Here is a 17927-nt window from a genome sequence, read left to right as displayed (position 1 = left end):
TCCATTGAGGCTCGCTCCCCCCTGTCTGCAGCATAGAATAAGAATCCCCTGGCTAGTAATAGGGTGCAGATATTAAGAATATCTGTAATAATTTATCCTGCTGTCAGCCGGGATCACACACAGGCAGGGGCACAGGGGGGAATCATGTCTGTGGCATTTGCTTCAGCCAGACCCAGAGGGAAAGGAGAGGTCACCCAGCAAACTATACAGAAGGTAATGATCTGCAAGGGGGGCTGATGGCACCAGTTTTATTCTGAGGAGGGAGGAGGGAGATAAATTCCTCATGTGTCATGCATGGTGTGAAGAACATGGGGAAGATGCATCAATGCCAGCTCCTGCAATCTGATGGACAGATGCCATGTATGTATATATGTATGTATATATATATATATATACACGGGCAGGTGGTGCTAATCTGCTGTCCTCTAAGATGTCATTTGCCTCCATGATGACAGAAAGAGCAGGATGCATCCCTGAGTGCCTTCATCCTTATCTGTGGATTAGGGAGGAGGGGTGTGAAGAAGAGGCGATAAATCACCATTGTCTATCCGCTTCTTGCAGTTTGCTCGCTCTGCTATGTGACCATCAGACCCATAATAGCGTTCTAATGCTGTGCTGTAGATTGATGCGTATGTGCGGCACACACTGGAGATGAATGAGTCGCTTGCCTCTTTCATTCAAAAATTTTGGGCAGTTTTAGTGATCTGCTGGATTTGTTTACTCCCTAAATATCGCACATTATTCCCTGTAGAATGCAGATTTTGGAGTTAGTGTATAATGGGCGTCTGCCACATGTGTCGTGAAACTACAACTCCCAGCATGGCAGCTTAAGGGACACAGGACTAGTGTCCCTGGTATTGACGGGCTCAGTGCAGTTACCTGCTACAACTTGTCATGCAGGAAAAAAAGAGTCCTGTGCCTGAAATCACCTGTTGAAAAGTCGGAAGCATCCGCTGCGAGGACCGGAGGAGCCGGGAGTTATTGATCTGAGCAACGTCTGTCCAACAGCTCAGTCCATGCTGTTTCCTTGGGTACTATTGAGGTTGGCCTTGGCAGCATGACTACCATATGTCGGTGGAGGGTGGCAGTTACTAGTAAGGACACTGGTGTTGGTGAACAGTAACTACCAAACATATCACAGAGTAGGTATGCCGACCGCGCACACCATCACAGAGTAGGTATGCCGACCGCACACACCATCACAGAGTAGGTATGCCGACCGCACACACCATCACAGAGTAGGTATGCCGACCGCACACACCATCACAGAGTAGGTATGCCAACCGCACAGAGCAGGTATGCCAGCCACACACACCATCAGAGTAGGTATGCCGACCGCACACACCATCACAGAGTAGGTATGCCAACCGCACACACCATCACAGAGTAGGTATGCCAGCCGCACACACCATCACAGAGTAGGTATGCCAGCCGCACACACCATCACAGAGTAGGTATGCCAGCCGCACACACCATCACAGAGTAGGTATGCCAGCCGCACACACCATCACAGAGTAGGTATGCCAGCCGCACACACCATCACAGAGTAGGTATGCCAGCCGCACACACCATCACAGAGTAGGTATGCCAGCCGCACACACCATCACAGAGTAGGTATGCCAGCCGCACACACCATCACAGAGTAGGTATGCCAGCCGCACACACCATCACAGAGTAGGTATGCCAGCCGCACACACCATCACAGAGTAGGTATGCCAGCCGCACACACCATCACAGAGTAGGTATGCCAGCCGCACACACCATCACAGAGTAGGTATGCCAGCCGCACACACCATCACAGAGTAGGTATGCCAGCCGCACACACCATCACAGAGTAGGTATGCCAGCCGCACACACCATCACAGAGTAGGTATGCCAGCCGCACACACCATCACAGAGTAGGTATGCCAGCCGCACACACCATCACAGAGTAGGTATGCCAGCCGCACACACCATCACAGAGTAGGTATGCCAGCCGCACACACCATCACAGAGTAGGTATGCCAGCCGCACACACCATCACAGAGTAGGTATGCCAGCCGCACACACCATCACAGAGTAGGTATGCCAGCCGCACACACCATCACAGAGTAGGTATGCCAGCCGCACACCATCACAGAGTAGGTATGCCAGCCGCACACACCATCACAGAGTAGGTATGCCAGCCGCACACACCATCACAGAGTAGGTATGCCAGCCGCACACACCATCACAGAGTAGGTATGCCAGCCGCACACACCATCACAGAGTAGGTATGCCAGCCGCACAGAGCAGGTATGCCAGCCGCACACACCATCAGAGTAGGTATGTCAACCGCACACACCATCACAGAGCAGGTATGCCAGCCGCACACACCATCAGAGTAGGTATGCCAGCCGCACACACCATCACAGAGCAGGTATGCCAGCCGCACACACCATCACAGAGCAGGTATGCCAGCCGCACACACCATCACAGAGCAGGTATGCCAGCCGCACACACCATCACAGAGCAGGTATGCCAGCCGCACACACCATCACAGAGCAGGTATGCCAGCCGCACACACCATCACAGAGCAGGTATGCCAGCCGCACACACCATCACAGAGCAGGTATGCCAGCCGCACACACCATCACAGAGCAGGTATGCCAGCCGCACACACCATCACAGAGTAGGTATGCCAGCCGCACACACCATCACAGAGCAGGTATGCCAGCCGCACACACCATCACAGAGCAGGTATGCCAGCCGCACAGAGCAGGTATGCCAGCCGCACACACCATCAGAGTAGGTATGCCAGCCGCACACACCATCACAGAATAGGTATGCCGACTGCACATACCAACACTGAATGCTAATTTGCACCACTTTTTTTTGGTCACTAGGTGCTTTTTTTGGTCTTTCAGCATTTTTCTTTTCAAAAATGCAGCATGCTACAGCTCTTGGCTTTTTATTAATTAATTTATTTTTTTGTAGGTGTTTTGAGATCATCTTTTCAATAGGGATAAAACACCATGAAGAAAACGTTAGTGGCAAAGATCCACGGAGGGACATTGATCAAGACTGGCATTCCCATACACCAGTCTTGATCCCTCTGTGCCCGAATGAGATGCATCCCTGGCAGTCCGTGTTCTAGAAACTGAAGTGCGTGCCAGCCAGAGGCTAGAGTATACTTCTGGCATAAGTTATAGTAAACATGGCGGGCTGTCCTAAACCCCGCCCCCTCTAGGTAGGCCCCGCCTTTTTCCTGCCAGTGGTGAGAAGCTTAATTATGGTGCACATATAACTTTTTTAGGCCACAATAGTGGGGTAAATGTCCCTCACTGTGTGCAAAATGAAAATTAAGGTGGCAAAAAAAAAAAACATTATATGAATACATTATAATTTACACAAAATCAGCTCCTTCTCCCTGTAAAACGCTAAATGCAGATCACACATTTTCATGGTGACATGTTCCCTTTAAATGCTATGATTTAGTGATTGTCTGCCGCGGTCATTTGTTGTACACCTGCATATCACCGACACTGTGATGTGCAGGTGTATGGCACATGACCGTCGCTGCAGCCAATTACTGTCCTCAGCACTATACCATTGAAAGCAGTGATTGGCTGAAGCGGTCAGCATGTCACATCTACCACCTGTTAAAGGGGTTTTCCGGGTTCCGACCTGAACCTGGACATACCCAGAATTTCACCCAGGCAGCCCCCCCTGACAACAGATCTGAACCCTGACAACCCCTTTAACAAGCAGCGTCAGGGAGACCAGACCGGTGCAGCAGAGCGCAGCCTTATTGTATTGTATTTCCTAAAATTAGATGCGCCAATTTGTACCAAACTTTGGTGCAGTTTACAAAACGTCTAGGTGCACTCACATTAGTAAATTTAGGACCATTGTCTTATTTTAAACCACGCCACTTTCTGGCAGGCCATATCCCTTTCCCACTAAGCCAAGCATCCCTCGGCGTTTTAGATGCCGGTCCTAATAACCCTGTGCGCTGGCGGTGGATCCGCCAAAGTTATGTAGAGGCGCCAGCCTGCTAAGGATTTGCTGCCTAACAACTCCAAAGTAAAGTAATGTACTGTATATAGGTTGCTAGGCAGTATATTCCTAGCAACCAGACTGTCAGACATGAATCAGGTATTCACCCCAGAAGCTGTACTGACAGCAGAGAACGGAGAAAGCGCCTCATCAGCAGCCACACCGTACAACCGCCACCTCAGCCTGCATTGCCTGATACCTTATAATAAGGTGGAGATGATTACTGCAGTGAAAGGGAATGGTACCATCACCTGATGCAGTGTAGAAGTCTAATCTTGTGACTTTTTTATTTTCTAGATGCTGGATGAGAACCATCACCTGATACAGTGTATAATGGATTATCAGAGCAAGGGGAAGACGGCAGAGTGCACACAGTGAGTACAGCGGGCAGGAAACCTAGCGGTCTTGTAGAAATGCAACAGGGGTTGTATGAGATCACATGTAGGGGCATTATGGCTAGTAGTGATGGCCCTGAGGTTGGAACTTACAGGGGGCTAAGGCTGGGTTCACACGGGCGTTGCGGGAAAATGTGCGGGTGCGTTACGGGAACACCCGCGATTTTTCCACACGAGTGCAAAACATTGTAATGCGTTTTGCACTCGCGTGAGAAAAATCGCGCATGTTTGGTACCCAAACCCGAACTTCTTCACAGAAGTTCGGGCTTGGGATCGGTGTTCTGTAGATTGTATTATTTTCCCTTATAACATGGTTATAAGGGAAAATAATAGCATTCTGAATACAGAATGCATAGTAAAACAGCCCGATCGTCTCCTAGCAACCAAGCGTGAAAATCGCACCGCATCGGCACTTGCTTGTGATTTTCATGGAACCCCATTCACTTCTATGGGGCCTGCGTTGCGTGAAAAACGCAGAATATAGAGCATGCTGCGATTTTCACGCAACGCATAAGTGATGCGTGAAAATCACCGCTCATCTGAACAGCCCCATAGAAATGAATGGGTCGGGATTCAGTGCGGGTGCAATACGTTCACCTACCGCATTGCACCCGCGCGGAATACTCGCCCGTGTGAACCCAGCCTAACAGGCTCTTACTTCTAGGAGTGCTGTGGGGAACTGTTGCCCTCATTATTATGGAGGCACTGTGGTTGTCACAGTTATGGAAGCCCTGCAGTTGTCACTATCATGGAGGCACTGTGTTTGTCACAATTATGGTGGCCCTGCAGCTGTCACTATTATGGGGAAACTGTGGTTGTCACAGTTATGGAGGCCCTGCAGCTGTCTTTATTATGGGGGCACTGTGTTTGTCACAGTTATGGAGGCCCTGCAGCTGTCTTTATTATGGGGGCACTGTGTTTGTCACAGTTATGGAGGCCCTGCAGCTGTCTTTATTATGGGGGCACTGTGTTTGTCACAGTTATGGAGGCCCTGCAGCTGTCTTTATTATGGGGGCACTGTGTTTGTCACAGTTATGGAGGCCCTGCAGCTGTCTTTATTATGGGGGCACTGTGTTTGTCACAGTTATGGAGGCCCTGCAGCTGTCTTTATTATGGGGGCACTGTGTTTGTCACAGTTATGGAGGCCCTGCAGCTGTCTTTATTATGGGGGCACTGTGTTTGTCACAGTTATGGAGGCCCTGCAGCTGTCTTTATTATGGGGGCACTGTGTTTGTCACAGTTATGGAAGCCCTGCAGCTGTCTTTATTATGGGGGCACTGTGTTTGTCACAATTATGGAGGCCCTGCAGCTGTCTTTATTATGGGGACACTGTAGTTGTCACCGTTATGGAGACGCTGTTTAGAGTGCTGTGGATGATTGTATGCTGGATATACACAACGAGGGAAAGTTTCTTGTGCCAGAAAAATGGCACTAGAGATTCGCAGACTTAGGGCTCATGCACACTAATGTATTTTCTGTCCGTGTCTATTCCCGTTTTTTTAGCGGACCATATGCGGAACCATTAATTTCAATGGGGCTGCAAAAAAAACGGGAATGGCTCCGCGTGCATTCCGTATGTTCGCAAGTCTCTTCCACAAAAAAATAGAACATGTCCTATTCTGGTCCGTTTTGCGGACAAGGACAGGCATTGTTACAATGGATCCGCAAAAAAAATGGATGCAATACGGATGTCACACAGAAATCATCCGTATTTTTTCCAGGTACATACGGTCGTGTGCATGAGCCCTTCTGGACTGAAAAAAATGGCAAAAGGATCCAAAAATATATATATATATATATATTATCTTTACTAAATTCCTGAATATCAAATAGATAAAAAAAAACTGCATTAATAACTAATCTCAAAAAACAGGACCCAGACCCCTCCCCCAAAGAGACATGATATGTATATACACCCGAGAAGTAGAAACGCCACAAGTAATAGCATGGCAGTCCATAGGCCATATATATACACAGTTAGTGCTCATGCACACAAACGTATATTCTTTCCGCGTCCGTTGCGGGTTTTTTTGTGGACAGTATACAGAATCATTCATTTCAATGGGTCTGCAAAAAAAAACGGAAGTTACTTCATGTGCATTCCGTTTCCGTACGTCCGTATTTCTGTCCCGCAAAAAGATAGAACATGTCCTATTATTGTCCGCATTACGGACAAGGATAGTACTGTTCTATCAGGGGCCAGCTGTTCCATTCCGCAAAATACGGAATGCGCATGGACGTCAAACGTATTTTTTGCGGATCCGTTTTTTGCGGACCGCAAAATACATATGATCGTGTGCATGAGCCCTTAATCTGTACGGTTGCAGACCTAAAGTGCATACATAATAAAAAAGTCTATGCATACCCATAGTCGGCTAAAGAAAGAAAGGATGGGTCCGGCGTCCAGCCCGAAGTGTGTTTCAGCACGAAAGCCTTCCTCTGGGGGTGATTGAAATGCCCGTTGGGCTGGATGCTGGGGTGTATATACAAGTGATGTCTCTTTGGAGGAGTGGTCCAGGTCCTGTTTTTTTTAGATTCTTTTTTTAATGCAGCTTTTTATCTATTTGTTATTTATGAATTTAGTAAATTTGATTTATTTTTTATATTTTCTGTTCCTTTTGTTCTTTATGCACGTTTATGGGTGGGATGGGTCTATGACCTACATGGCCCATCAAATGTATTATTAATTGCCAGAAAAGTGGCGTAAATTACACCAGAAATCAACACCATCTTCATAAATCTGACAGATCCGGAGTATGTTTTTATTAAGACTTGCACAGAAAATAACGTTGCATTTCACCCATCTGTAGAGCAGTGTCCTTCTTTGTGTCTGGGGTGTGATGACTTCTGGTCATTGCCATCATTTACCAAATAGCAATGTCATGGCTGATAAAGCAATGAGTGCTTCCTCCAGGGGGACGGTTATCAGCTGGTAACCCTGGGCTATGGACATATTTTTAAAGGTATAGAAGGGGCTTACACTATGCTGGAATCTGGGGCAGAAACTTCCATTGCTGGCATCTTCTCTGCACCTTTGGGGTTATGTATGGTATAATGCTGTATGTCACTTCTTCTGCTGTTTCTTGCAGATATCAGCAGATCTTGCACAGAAATCTGGTATATTTGGCAACCATAGCCGATTCCAACCAGAATATGCAGTCTCTGCTCCCTGCGGTGAGTATCCTTCATTTCTTATAATAAGCATTGTAATCATTGCACCAAGGTTTTCCTACATGTCTTAAAAAGGACATATTACCTCTACTGCCATGTCTGTTTTAGTAACTACTTTGTAATAACAATTGTGTTCTTATAACTCTATGTTGTGTCGTTCCTCTGTGATTCCTACAAGAAGTTTATGAATGAATTGACAGCTGTCTGTCATAAAGATCCAACTGGGTGTAACCAGTTGAGGGGGTGTCATTGCAGAGTCTGACACTATCCAATCAGGGCTACCAGTGTCAGACTGTGCAGGGACACCTCCCCAAGTGGTAACACCCGTCTGGACCTTTATTGCACATTGCTGGCTGCTTATTCATTAACATCCAGTAGTAATAACAGAGGAATGGCACAACATAGAGTTGTAAGAATAGATGCCCCAGAATTGTAATTACACTGGGAATGGAAGTAGTTACTAAAACAGACATGTCAGGAGAGGTGACAAGTTCTCTTTCGGAAGGGTTTTCCCATGATTAATGTAAAAAATAAAAATTAATACATGACAATCTCATTCTAACAAAGCTACAGTAGAGACGAAAAGTTTGGACACACCTTCTCATTCAATGAGTTTTCTTTATTTATGAAAATTGGAGATTCACACTGAAGGCATCAAAACTATGAATTAACACATGTGGAATTATATACATAACAAACAAGTGTGAAACAACTGAAAATGTCATATTCTAGATTCTTCAAAGTAGCCACCTTTTGCTTTGATTACTGCTTTGCACACTCTTGGCATTCTCTTGATGAGCTTCAAGAGGGTAGTCCCCTGAAATGGTTTTCACTTCACAGGTGTGCCCTGTCAGGTTTAATAAGTGGGATTTCTTGCCTTATAAATGGGGTTGGGACCATCAGTTGCGTTGAGGAGAAGTCAGGTGGATACACAGCTGATAGTCCTACTGAATAGACTGTTAGAATTTATATTATGGCAAGAAAAAAGCAGCTAAGTAAAGAAAAACGAGTGGCCATCATTACTTTAAGAAATGAAGGTCAGTCAGTTAACCAAAAAATTGGGAAAACTTTGAAAGTAAGGGCTATTTGACCATGAAGGAGAGTGATGGGGTGCTGCGCCAGATGACCTGGCCTCCACAGTCACCGGACCTGAACCCAATCGAGATGGTTTGGGGTGAGCTGGACCGCAGAGTGAAGGCAAAAGGGCCAACAAGTGCTAAGCATCTCTGGGAACTCCTTCAAGACTGTTGGAAGACCATTTCAGGGGACTACCTCTTGAAGCTCATCAAGAGAATGCCAAGAGTGTGCAAAGCAGTAATCAAAGCAAAAGGTGGCTACTTTGAAGAACCTAGAATATGACATATTTTCAGTTGTTTCACACTTGTTTGTTATGTATATAATTCCACATGTGTTAATTCATAGTTTTGATGCCTTCATAGTCATGAAAATAAAGAAAACTCTTTGAATGAGAAGGTGTGTCCAAACCTTTGGTCTGTACTATAGAACCAGCCAAAGCTCCCCCATTCATCGCTCCAATTGCTCTGCTAGATTTGCTTCAGGCTGGCAGGTCAGGGGATGTGTCCTTACTGTAGCATCTCTCTCCTTGTAACTGTCACAGTAGATATGGCTGGTGGCAGATGAAGGATGGAAATGAGCATGTGCGACCACCTCAATGATGTTACTAAGGTGGACAGAGAAATAAAGAAAAGAATAAACATAAGGTGGTGCGATACAGTGTGAGACAGTGACAGGAAAAGTGATCAGGGATCGTTATATTTCCCCAAGATTCCTATTATGTGTGTAGTGAGCTCCAGGAAGCATGTATCTCATCTGTGGAAAGCTGGATGGGATATAAGAGTACTGTGCCAGGGGCTTTTGGTAAGTCCTGATTTTGCATCTGGATTTTTATGGAATGAAGGGCATGTTGATAGTGGGGTCTCTTATTCCCTTCCTGGCCAGTCCAGCTCATTACTAGAGAGAGCCATCTGAGGAGGCAGAATGGGGGTCATTTATCATAATAAAAACGCCTTTTGATGCCCCAGTCCATGTACCTGGTGTGAAAACCACCCCAGTCCTCTGGAGTAGTTTTTGCCAACAGTTACGACTGTTTCTAGGCGTAAATGAGTGAATTTACTGAGGCTAATGTACCCCTGTCCTAGACATGCCACCACACCACCCTCACCACTTCACAGTGATGAGTACATTGTAAAAATACAGAGTGCGACAAAATATTGTCACACGGACATTAAAAAAATCACAAAAAGGGTTTTTGCGCCTTTTTTTTTTTACGCGAAACTGGCCTCAGTAAATGACCCCTAATCTGTCTGGAGAGACTTTTTGGTTATGGCGTGGTTGCGAATCGATTGAGTACAGCCTGGCCATACGGGTTAATCGGGCTCTAATAAAACAAATGATGTTACTGGTTAGTCGGTCTGCATTGTTAATAGCCACGCAGCACTTTCAATACCGCACGGCCATTAACAATGCAGATAAACTAAACAGTGACTTCTTCATTAGATTAATTATAACCCACTGCGGCCACATGATAGTCAACTGCAGTGCGGCCAAATCGCAATTGTGACATGACTGCGCCATGTGGTCATACCCTGAGTCATCCTCCCCTGCACTGGATCATCATATTTAGACATACATTTGGAGCAGCTATGACCAGCCTAAGGCCAGGTTCACATACAAAAATTTTTTAATGCATTTATTCCTTACCAAAGTTCAAACTATTTTCAATAGTTTGATCCTTGAATTTGGTTTTAGCGGAGTATTACTTTTCACGGTCATGGCTGGCTTGCCGTATGATTTGCATGCAGGTGTCTGATTTTTTTTTTTTTAAAAGGGTTTTTCCAAAAAGCCTTCATACAAATACATTTTTCATTCCCTTCTAAGCCCTAAAGTTCCAGAACTTGTCACTGACCTCTGCGCTGATGGCATGGCCACTTACTTCAGAGACAAGATTGGCAGTATCCGGCAGGAAATAATCTCCTAGTCCCCAAATAATTTCAATCCTCCTCCCTCGCATTCCTCCACATGTGCTCTCTCCTCTTTTGACCCTATAACAGAGGAAGAAGTCTCCAGGCTTCTCTCTTCTTCTCGACCCACGACCTGTAGCAGTGATTCTATTCCATCACACCTCCTCCAGTCTCTCCCCCGGCTGTCATCACTCACCTAACTACAAATGTTAACCTCTCTCTTCTGGTATCTTTCCCTCTTCTTTCAAACACTTTGTTATAACCCCACTACTAAAATAAACCGTCTCTTGACCCTACCTGTGCTGCTTACTACTGACCTGTTTCTAACCTCCCCTTCATCTCTAAACTCCTTGAACGTCTTGTCTACTCTCACTTAATAAGCTACCTCTCTGCAAACTCTCTTTTTGACCCCTTACAGTCTGCCTTTCGCCCTCTTCACTCTACAGAAACTGCCCTTACTAAAGTGTCTAACAACCTCCTAACGGCAATAAGAAATAGTGATTATTCTCTACTGATTCTTCTGGATCTCTCTGCAGCGTTTGATACCGTAGTAGACCATAAACTCCTTCTCACCATGCTCCACTCAATTGGCCTTAAAGGGAACCTGTCATGTGGATATTTGATTATAATCTAACTAATTATATACAATCATTAACTACTAAAAAGTACCTTAGATGTATTCACTTACTGGTGTGACAGAAGGTTACCTCATAATATACACACAAAGATGCCGCATGCTAATGAGCTGATTGGAGTCAAGCGTGATGTCATTGAGTCCAGCGTATATTTAATTCAGAGCTATAGCCACTCCCTTGCCCAGCAGGTGGGGGGGAGAGTTAGGAGCTCATGAATATTCATGACTCATCATTATCAGCTGGAGTTTTTCAATACAAGATGTTGGCAGATTGACTGGGTCAATTAAAGAAAGTGACCCAGCATTGTGCTAAAAGAATCAGTCACTTATTTATGTTGCCCTTAGTTAAGACACCATAAAACTGGTGACAGGTTCCCTTTAAGGACAATGCTCTCTCTTGGTTCTCTTCCTATCTCTCTGGCCGCTCCTTTAGGCCTCTTTCACACTACAGTATGTCGATTTCAGTGTTTTGCGTTCCGTTTTTCACGGATCCGTTGTTCCGTTTTTTTGTTTCGGTTCCGTTTTTCCGTTCCGTTTTTCCATATGGCATATACAGTATACAGTAATTACATAGAGAAAATTGGGCTGGGCATAACTATTTCAATAGATGGTTCCGCAAAAAACGGAACGGATACGGAAGACATACGGATGCATTTCCGTATGCATTCCGTTTTTTTTGCGGACCCATTGACTTTAACCACCTCAGCCCCTATAGCTTAAACACCCTGAAAGACCAGGCCACTTTTTACACTTCTGACCTACACTACTTTAACCGTTTATTGCTCGGTCATGCAACTTACCACCCAAATGAATTTTACCTCCTTTTCTTCTCACTAATAGAGCTTTCATTTGGTGGTATTTCATTGCTGCTGACATTTTTACTTTTTTTGTTATTAATCGAAATTTAACGATTTTTTTGCAAAAAAATGACATTTTTCACTTTCAGTTGTAAAATTTTGCAAAAAAAACGTCCATATATAAATTTTTCTCTAAATTTATTGTTCTACATGTCTTTGATAAAAAAAAAATGGTTTGGGTAAAAGTTATAGCGTTTACAATCTATGGTACAAAAATGTGAATTTCCGCTTTTTGAAGCAGCTCTGACTTTCTGAGCACCTGTCATGTTTCCTGAGGTTCTACAATGGCCAGACAGTACAAACATAGTGAGTTCATAGAACTTTTTATTTTTTGTCACAAGTTAGCGGAAAATGATGATTTTTTTTATTTATTTTTTCTTACAAAGTCTCATATTCCACTAACTTGTGACAAAAAATAAAAAGTTCTATGAACTCACTATGCCCATCAGCGAATACCTTGGGGTGTCTTCTTTCCAAAATGGGGTCACTTGTGGGGTAGTTATACTGCCCTGGCATTCTAGGGGCCCAAATGTGTGGTAAGGAGTTTGAAATCAAATTCTGTAATAAATGGCCGGTGAAATCTGAAAGGTGCTCTTTGGAATGTGGGCCCCTTTGCCCACCTAGGCTGCAAAAAAGTGTCACACATGTGGTATCTCCGTATTCAGGAGAAGTTGGGGAATGTGTTTTGGGGTGTCATTTTACATATACCCATGCTGGGTGAGATAAATATCTTGGTCAAATGCCAACTTTGTATAAAAAAAATGGGAAAAGTTGTCTTTTGCCAAGATATTTCTCCCATTTTGGAAAGAAGACACCCCAAGGTATTCGCTGATGGGCATAGTGAGTTCATGGAAGTTTTTATTTTTTGTCACAAGTTAGTGGAATATGAGACTTTGTAAGAAAAAAATAAAAATAAAAAAATCATCATTTTCCACTAACTTGTGACAAAAAATTAAAAATTCTAGGAACTCGCCATGCCCCTCACGGAATACCTTGGGGTGTCTTCTTTCCAAAATGGGGTCACCTGTGGGGTAGTTATACTGCCCTGGCATTCTAGGGGCCCAAATGTGTGGTAAGTAGGTAAATGACCTGTGGAATCCGAAAGGTGCTCTTTGGAATGTGGGCCCCTTTGCCCACCTAGGCTGCAAAAAAGTGTCACACATGTGGTATCTCCGTATTCAGGAGAAGTTGGGGAATGTGTTTTGGGGTGTCATTTTACATATACCCATGCTGGGTGAGAGAAATATCTTGGCAAAAGACAACTTTTCCAATTTTTTTATACAAAGTTGGCATTTGACCAAGATATTTATCTCACCCAGCATGGGTATATGTAAAATGACACCCCAAAACACATTCCTCAACTTCTCCTGAATACAGAGATACCACATGTGTGACACTTTTTTGCAGCCTAGGTGGGCAAAGGGGCCCAAATTCCTTTTAGGAGGGCATTTTTAGACATTTGGATACCAGACTTCTTCTCACGCTTTGGGGCCCCTAAAATGCCAGGGCAGTATAAATACCCCACATGTGACCCCATTTTGGAAAGAAGACACCCCAAGGTATTCAATGAGGGGCATGGCGAGTTCATAGAAAAAAAAAAATTTTTGCCACAAGTTAGCGGAAATTGATTTTGGATTTTTTTCTCACAAAGTCTCCCTTTCCGCTAACTTGGGACAAAAATTTCAATCTTTCATGGACTCAATAAGCCCCTCAGCAAATACCTTGGGGTGTCTTCTTTCCAAAATGGGGTCATTTGTGGGGTGTTTGTACTGCCCTTGCATTTGAGGGTCTCCGCAATCATTACATGTATGCCCAGCATTAGGAGTTTCTGCTATTCTCCTTATATTGAGCATACGGGTAATGAGATTTTTTTTTTTCCATTCAGCCTCTGGGCTGAAAGAAAAAAATGAACGGCACAGATTTCTTCATTCGCATCGATTAATGTGGATGAAAAAATCTCTGCCAAAAAAAGAAAAAGGAGGGGAAAGGCGTCTGCCAGGACATAGGAGCTCCGCCCAACATCCATACCCACTTAGCTCGTATGCCCTGGCAAACCAGATTTCTCCATTCACATCAATCGATGTGGATGAATAAATCCTTGCCGGGATTTTTTTTTTTATATATACAAAGTGTTTGCCAAAGTATATGAACACTGCCACCTCCTCAGCTCATATGCCTCGGCAAACGTATCTTTTACTGCAGAGGAGAAATCTCGTCTTGCAGCGCCGCATACACCGACTTGCGTGTAATCTGACAGCAGCGCAATGCTTCTGTCAGAATGCACATCAGTGCTGCAGCTAGTCGATCGGTTGGTCCACCTGGAAGGTAAAAAAAACAAAACAAAAAAGAAAAAACCAGGCCGCAACACAATAATTTTATTAACTGTTGAACAGAACATATTTTAACTTTTTTAACTGAACGTTAACTTTTTTACTTACCGGTAATTTTTTTTTTGTTTAGTTTTTTTTACCTTTATAGAACAAACCTCTCCTTCCCCATGGGACAATGTGCAAAGCGCAAATCGCCCAAAGATGTGGCGAAGTACGTTATGCACTTTATCCCAGGTGAAAGGAGAGGTTTGCAGCAGCTGTGAGTAAAAGGGCCCTAATAGCCCTGTGTGCCTGTCCTGTGAGATGCAATCCCTATGCTAAGTGTACCTGTGTGTGGTACTTCCGGAAACACTCACCAAAGCATAGGGCAGGGTGGTCAGGACAGTCAGGACAGAAATAGCGGGTGTCACGCCTTATTCCACTCCTGCTACAGACACGACATTTTTTTCGGGGTGGCGGTTGGGTTGAGGTACCAGCAACGACACTGGGGAAATGTCGCTCGTGTAGACGGCTAACTACACTGGTGGATGGGGCCACGGAACCTCCTGGATACAGGAGGTTCTCGATGATCTCTTCCTGGAATTTGAGGAAGGATCCTGTTCTCCCAGCCTTACTGTAGAGAACAAAACTATTATAGGCAGCCAATTGAATTAAATATACAGACACCTTCTTATACCAGCGTCTGGTGCGTCGGGAAACTAAATAGGGAGCCAACATCTGGTCATTGAAGTCCACCCCTCCCATGAGCGCATTATAGTCGTGGACTGAGAGGGGCTTTTCAATGACACGGGTTGCCCTTTCAATTTGGATTGTCGTGTCTGCGTGAATGGAGGAGAGCATGTAAACGTCATGCTTGTCTCTCCATTTCACCGCGAGCAGTTCTTCATTACACAAGGCAGCCCTCTCCCCCCTTGCAAGACGGGTGGTAACGAGCCGTTGGGGGAAGCCTACGCGACTAGTTCGCGCGGTGCCACAGGCGCAAATCCGTTCTAGAAACAAATGCCTAAAGAGGGCCACACTTGTGTAAAAATTGTCCACATAAAGATGGTACCCCTTGCCGAATAAGGGTGACACCAAGTCCCAGACTGTCTTCCCACTGCTCCCCAGGTAGTCAGGGCAACCGACCGGCTCCAGGGTCTGATCTTTTCCCTCATAGATCCGAAATTTGTGGGTATAGCCTGTGGCCCTTTCACAGAGCTTATACAATTTGACCCCATACCGGGCACGCTTGCTTGGGATGTATTGTTTGAAGCCAAGGCGCCCGGTAAAATGTATTAGGGACTCGTCTACGCAGATGTTTTGCTCGGGGGTATACAAATCTGCAAATTTCTGGTTGAAATGGTCTATGAGGGGCTGAATTTTGTGGAGCCGGTCAAAAGCAGGGTGGCCTCTGGGACGGGAGGTGGTGTTGTCGCTAAAATGCAGAAAACGCAGGATGGTCTCAAATCGTGTCCTGGACATAGCAGCAGAGAACATGGGCATGTGATGAATTGGGTTCGTGGACCAATATGACCGCAATTCATGCTTTTTAGTTAGACCCATGTTGAGGAGAAGGCCCAGAAAAATTTTAAGTTCGGAAACTTGGACTGGTTTCCACCGGAAAGACTGGGCATAAGAGCTTCCCGGGTTGGCAGATATAAATTGTGTGGCATACCGATTTGTTTCTGCCACGACTAAGTCCATGAGCTCCGCAGTCAAGAACAGCTCAAAAAATCCCAGGGCCGAACCGATATGAGCTGTCTCAACCCGAACTCCAGACTGGGCGGTGAAAGCGTCCTGGGTGCCATAGTAACACTGAACGCATTTTGAAGACGGATCCGTCTTCAAATGCTTTCAGTTCACTTGCGTTGTTACGGATCCGGCGGGCACCTCCGGCAAATGTAGTACACGACAGATCCGGACAGGCCTAAGATTAACATCCTCCATAATTCGTACATCTCACTCCCGTCTTCAAGACTTTTCTCGGGCTGCACCTACTCTCTGCCCCGGAATATTAGGTCAATTCACAACATCTCCACCTTCAAACGTGCCTTAAAAACACATCTTTTCGGGCAGGCTTATCAAGCTACCTAAAATGACTTATCCCTGACTAAGGCCTCATGCACGCGGCCGTTGTGCGCTCGTGGTTGTATTGCGGCCCGCAATACATGGGGCACCGGCCGTGTGCACCCCGCATCATGTTCTATTTTTTTGCGGTGCGGACGGATCACGGACCCATTCAAGTTGACTGGTTCTCGATCCGTTCCAGCCGCCGCACAGACATTGCCTGTGCATTGGTGACCGCAAATTGCAGTCCCCAATGCACGGAACGGACGCACAACGGCCGTGTGCATGAGGCCTAAACCTCTACCCTACCAACTCTGGCCTGAACTCGATCCTCTAACAGTCCAAAACCCGAAGCAGATTGGCCGGCACCACTCCTGTCAGTTCAATAATGGCTTGAATCCTACTTATCACAATCAACTACCTTATGTGTCACCCCCAATTCCTCATAGATTGTAATCTCTTGTGAGCAGGGCCCTGGCTCCTAGTTTTTCAGTTGTATAAGCCAAAATGTTTATTTTTGGTAGAAAACTGGGGCTGAAATGGCCCTTAGCAGCACTCTTCAAAAGAGCGCTGCTAAGGGCCATCCGTCCATTAGAAAAGACGGGCTGTGCAGACGCTGTGCTTCTGACTCGTGCTTCCCTGGGAGACAGAAGGCTAGGCACAGGAGTCTTAGGAGTTCAAATTAAATTTATATTCCCCCTTTCTATGCAATCTAATGCTCCGTAACATTCACTGACCCGCGATCCCTGTGATAATAATTCATGAAGCAGCCGCCGGAAGTAGAAGCACTGTGCGCAGTGAGCCGGCGGCTGCTACATGAATTATTATCACAGGGATCGCAGGTCAGTGAATGTTACGGAAGTACACCTGCCCTGTAGGGGAGTAGAAATTAGACTAAGGGCTCGTTCACACGACCGTTGGTGTCCCGTTCCGTTGTCATTCCGCATAACCCATTCATTTCAATGGGTCCGCAAATCCGGAGATGCGTAACGGAAGCACGGAACACTACAGAAGCACTACGGAGTGCTTTCTGGGGTTCCGTTCCATGCCTCCAAACCTCAAAAAGATAGAACATGCTCTCTTTTTGCGGAACGGAGCGATCGCGGACCCATTCAAGTGAATGGGTCTGCGATCCCCATGCGCCTGCCCCACGGAAGGTGCCTGTGCATTGCAGACCGCAATTTGCGGTTCACAGCACTGGCACGGGACACCAGCGGTCGTGTGAATGAGCCCTAAATCAGTAGGTTGCAAAATAGGTGGAAAAGTTTGAAAACTTAAGAATTAGTCTTAAAACTCAAAATAGGCGCAACGGTGTTGGTAAGTGAGACTTAAAAAATAAGACAGTCGGAAACAGGCTTTTTACTCATGAAAACAGGCGCAGACACTATAGTATATGTGCCCATCTGTGTTTGTTCGCCATTTTGAAGATTTCAGCTTGCTGTCATCAAAGAAGCATCCTTCCTTACATCCATAGGCTGAAAATCCTGTACAGACCT

At 45.5% G+C, this 17927-nt stretch overlaps 1 protein-coding gene across 4 annotated transcripts in view; it reads left to right on the top strand.

Moving 5' to 3' along the window:
- Positions 1-102: 102 nt before the first annotated feature.
- The window catches only part of SS18L1 (SS18L1 subunit of BAF chromatin remodeling complex), a 35853-nt gene continuing 18028 nt past the window's right edge, over positions 103-17927 (top strand). For 3 of the 4 annotated variants that reach the window (XM_040435667.1, XM_040435664.1, XM_040435663.1), the window contains exons 1-3: positions 103-213; positions 4315-4391; positions 7502-7586. In XM_040435667.1, coding sequence (XP_040291601.1) covers positions 145-213; positions 4315-4391; positions 7502-7586 — 231 coding nt within the window. In that variant the 5' untranslated portion in view covers positions 103-144. Of the gene's footprint in view, positions 214-1049; positions 1143-4314; positions 4392-7501; positions 7587-17927 lie in introns of those variants that run through there. The other variant, XM_040435666.1, reaches the window with a different exon arrangement.

The sequence above is a fragment of the Bufo bufo genome, chromosome 6 (genome assembly GCF_905171765.1).
Source record: "Bufo bufo chromosome 6, aBufBuf1.1, whole genome shotgun sequence".
Lineage (NCBI taxonomy): Eukaryota > Metazoa > Chordata > Amphibia > Anura > Bufonidae > Bufo > Bufo bufo.
Note: the sequence above shows the minus strand (reverse complement) of the source record. Positions and strands in the feature narration are given on the sequence as shown.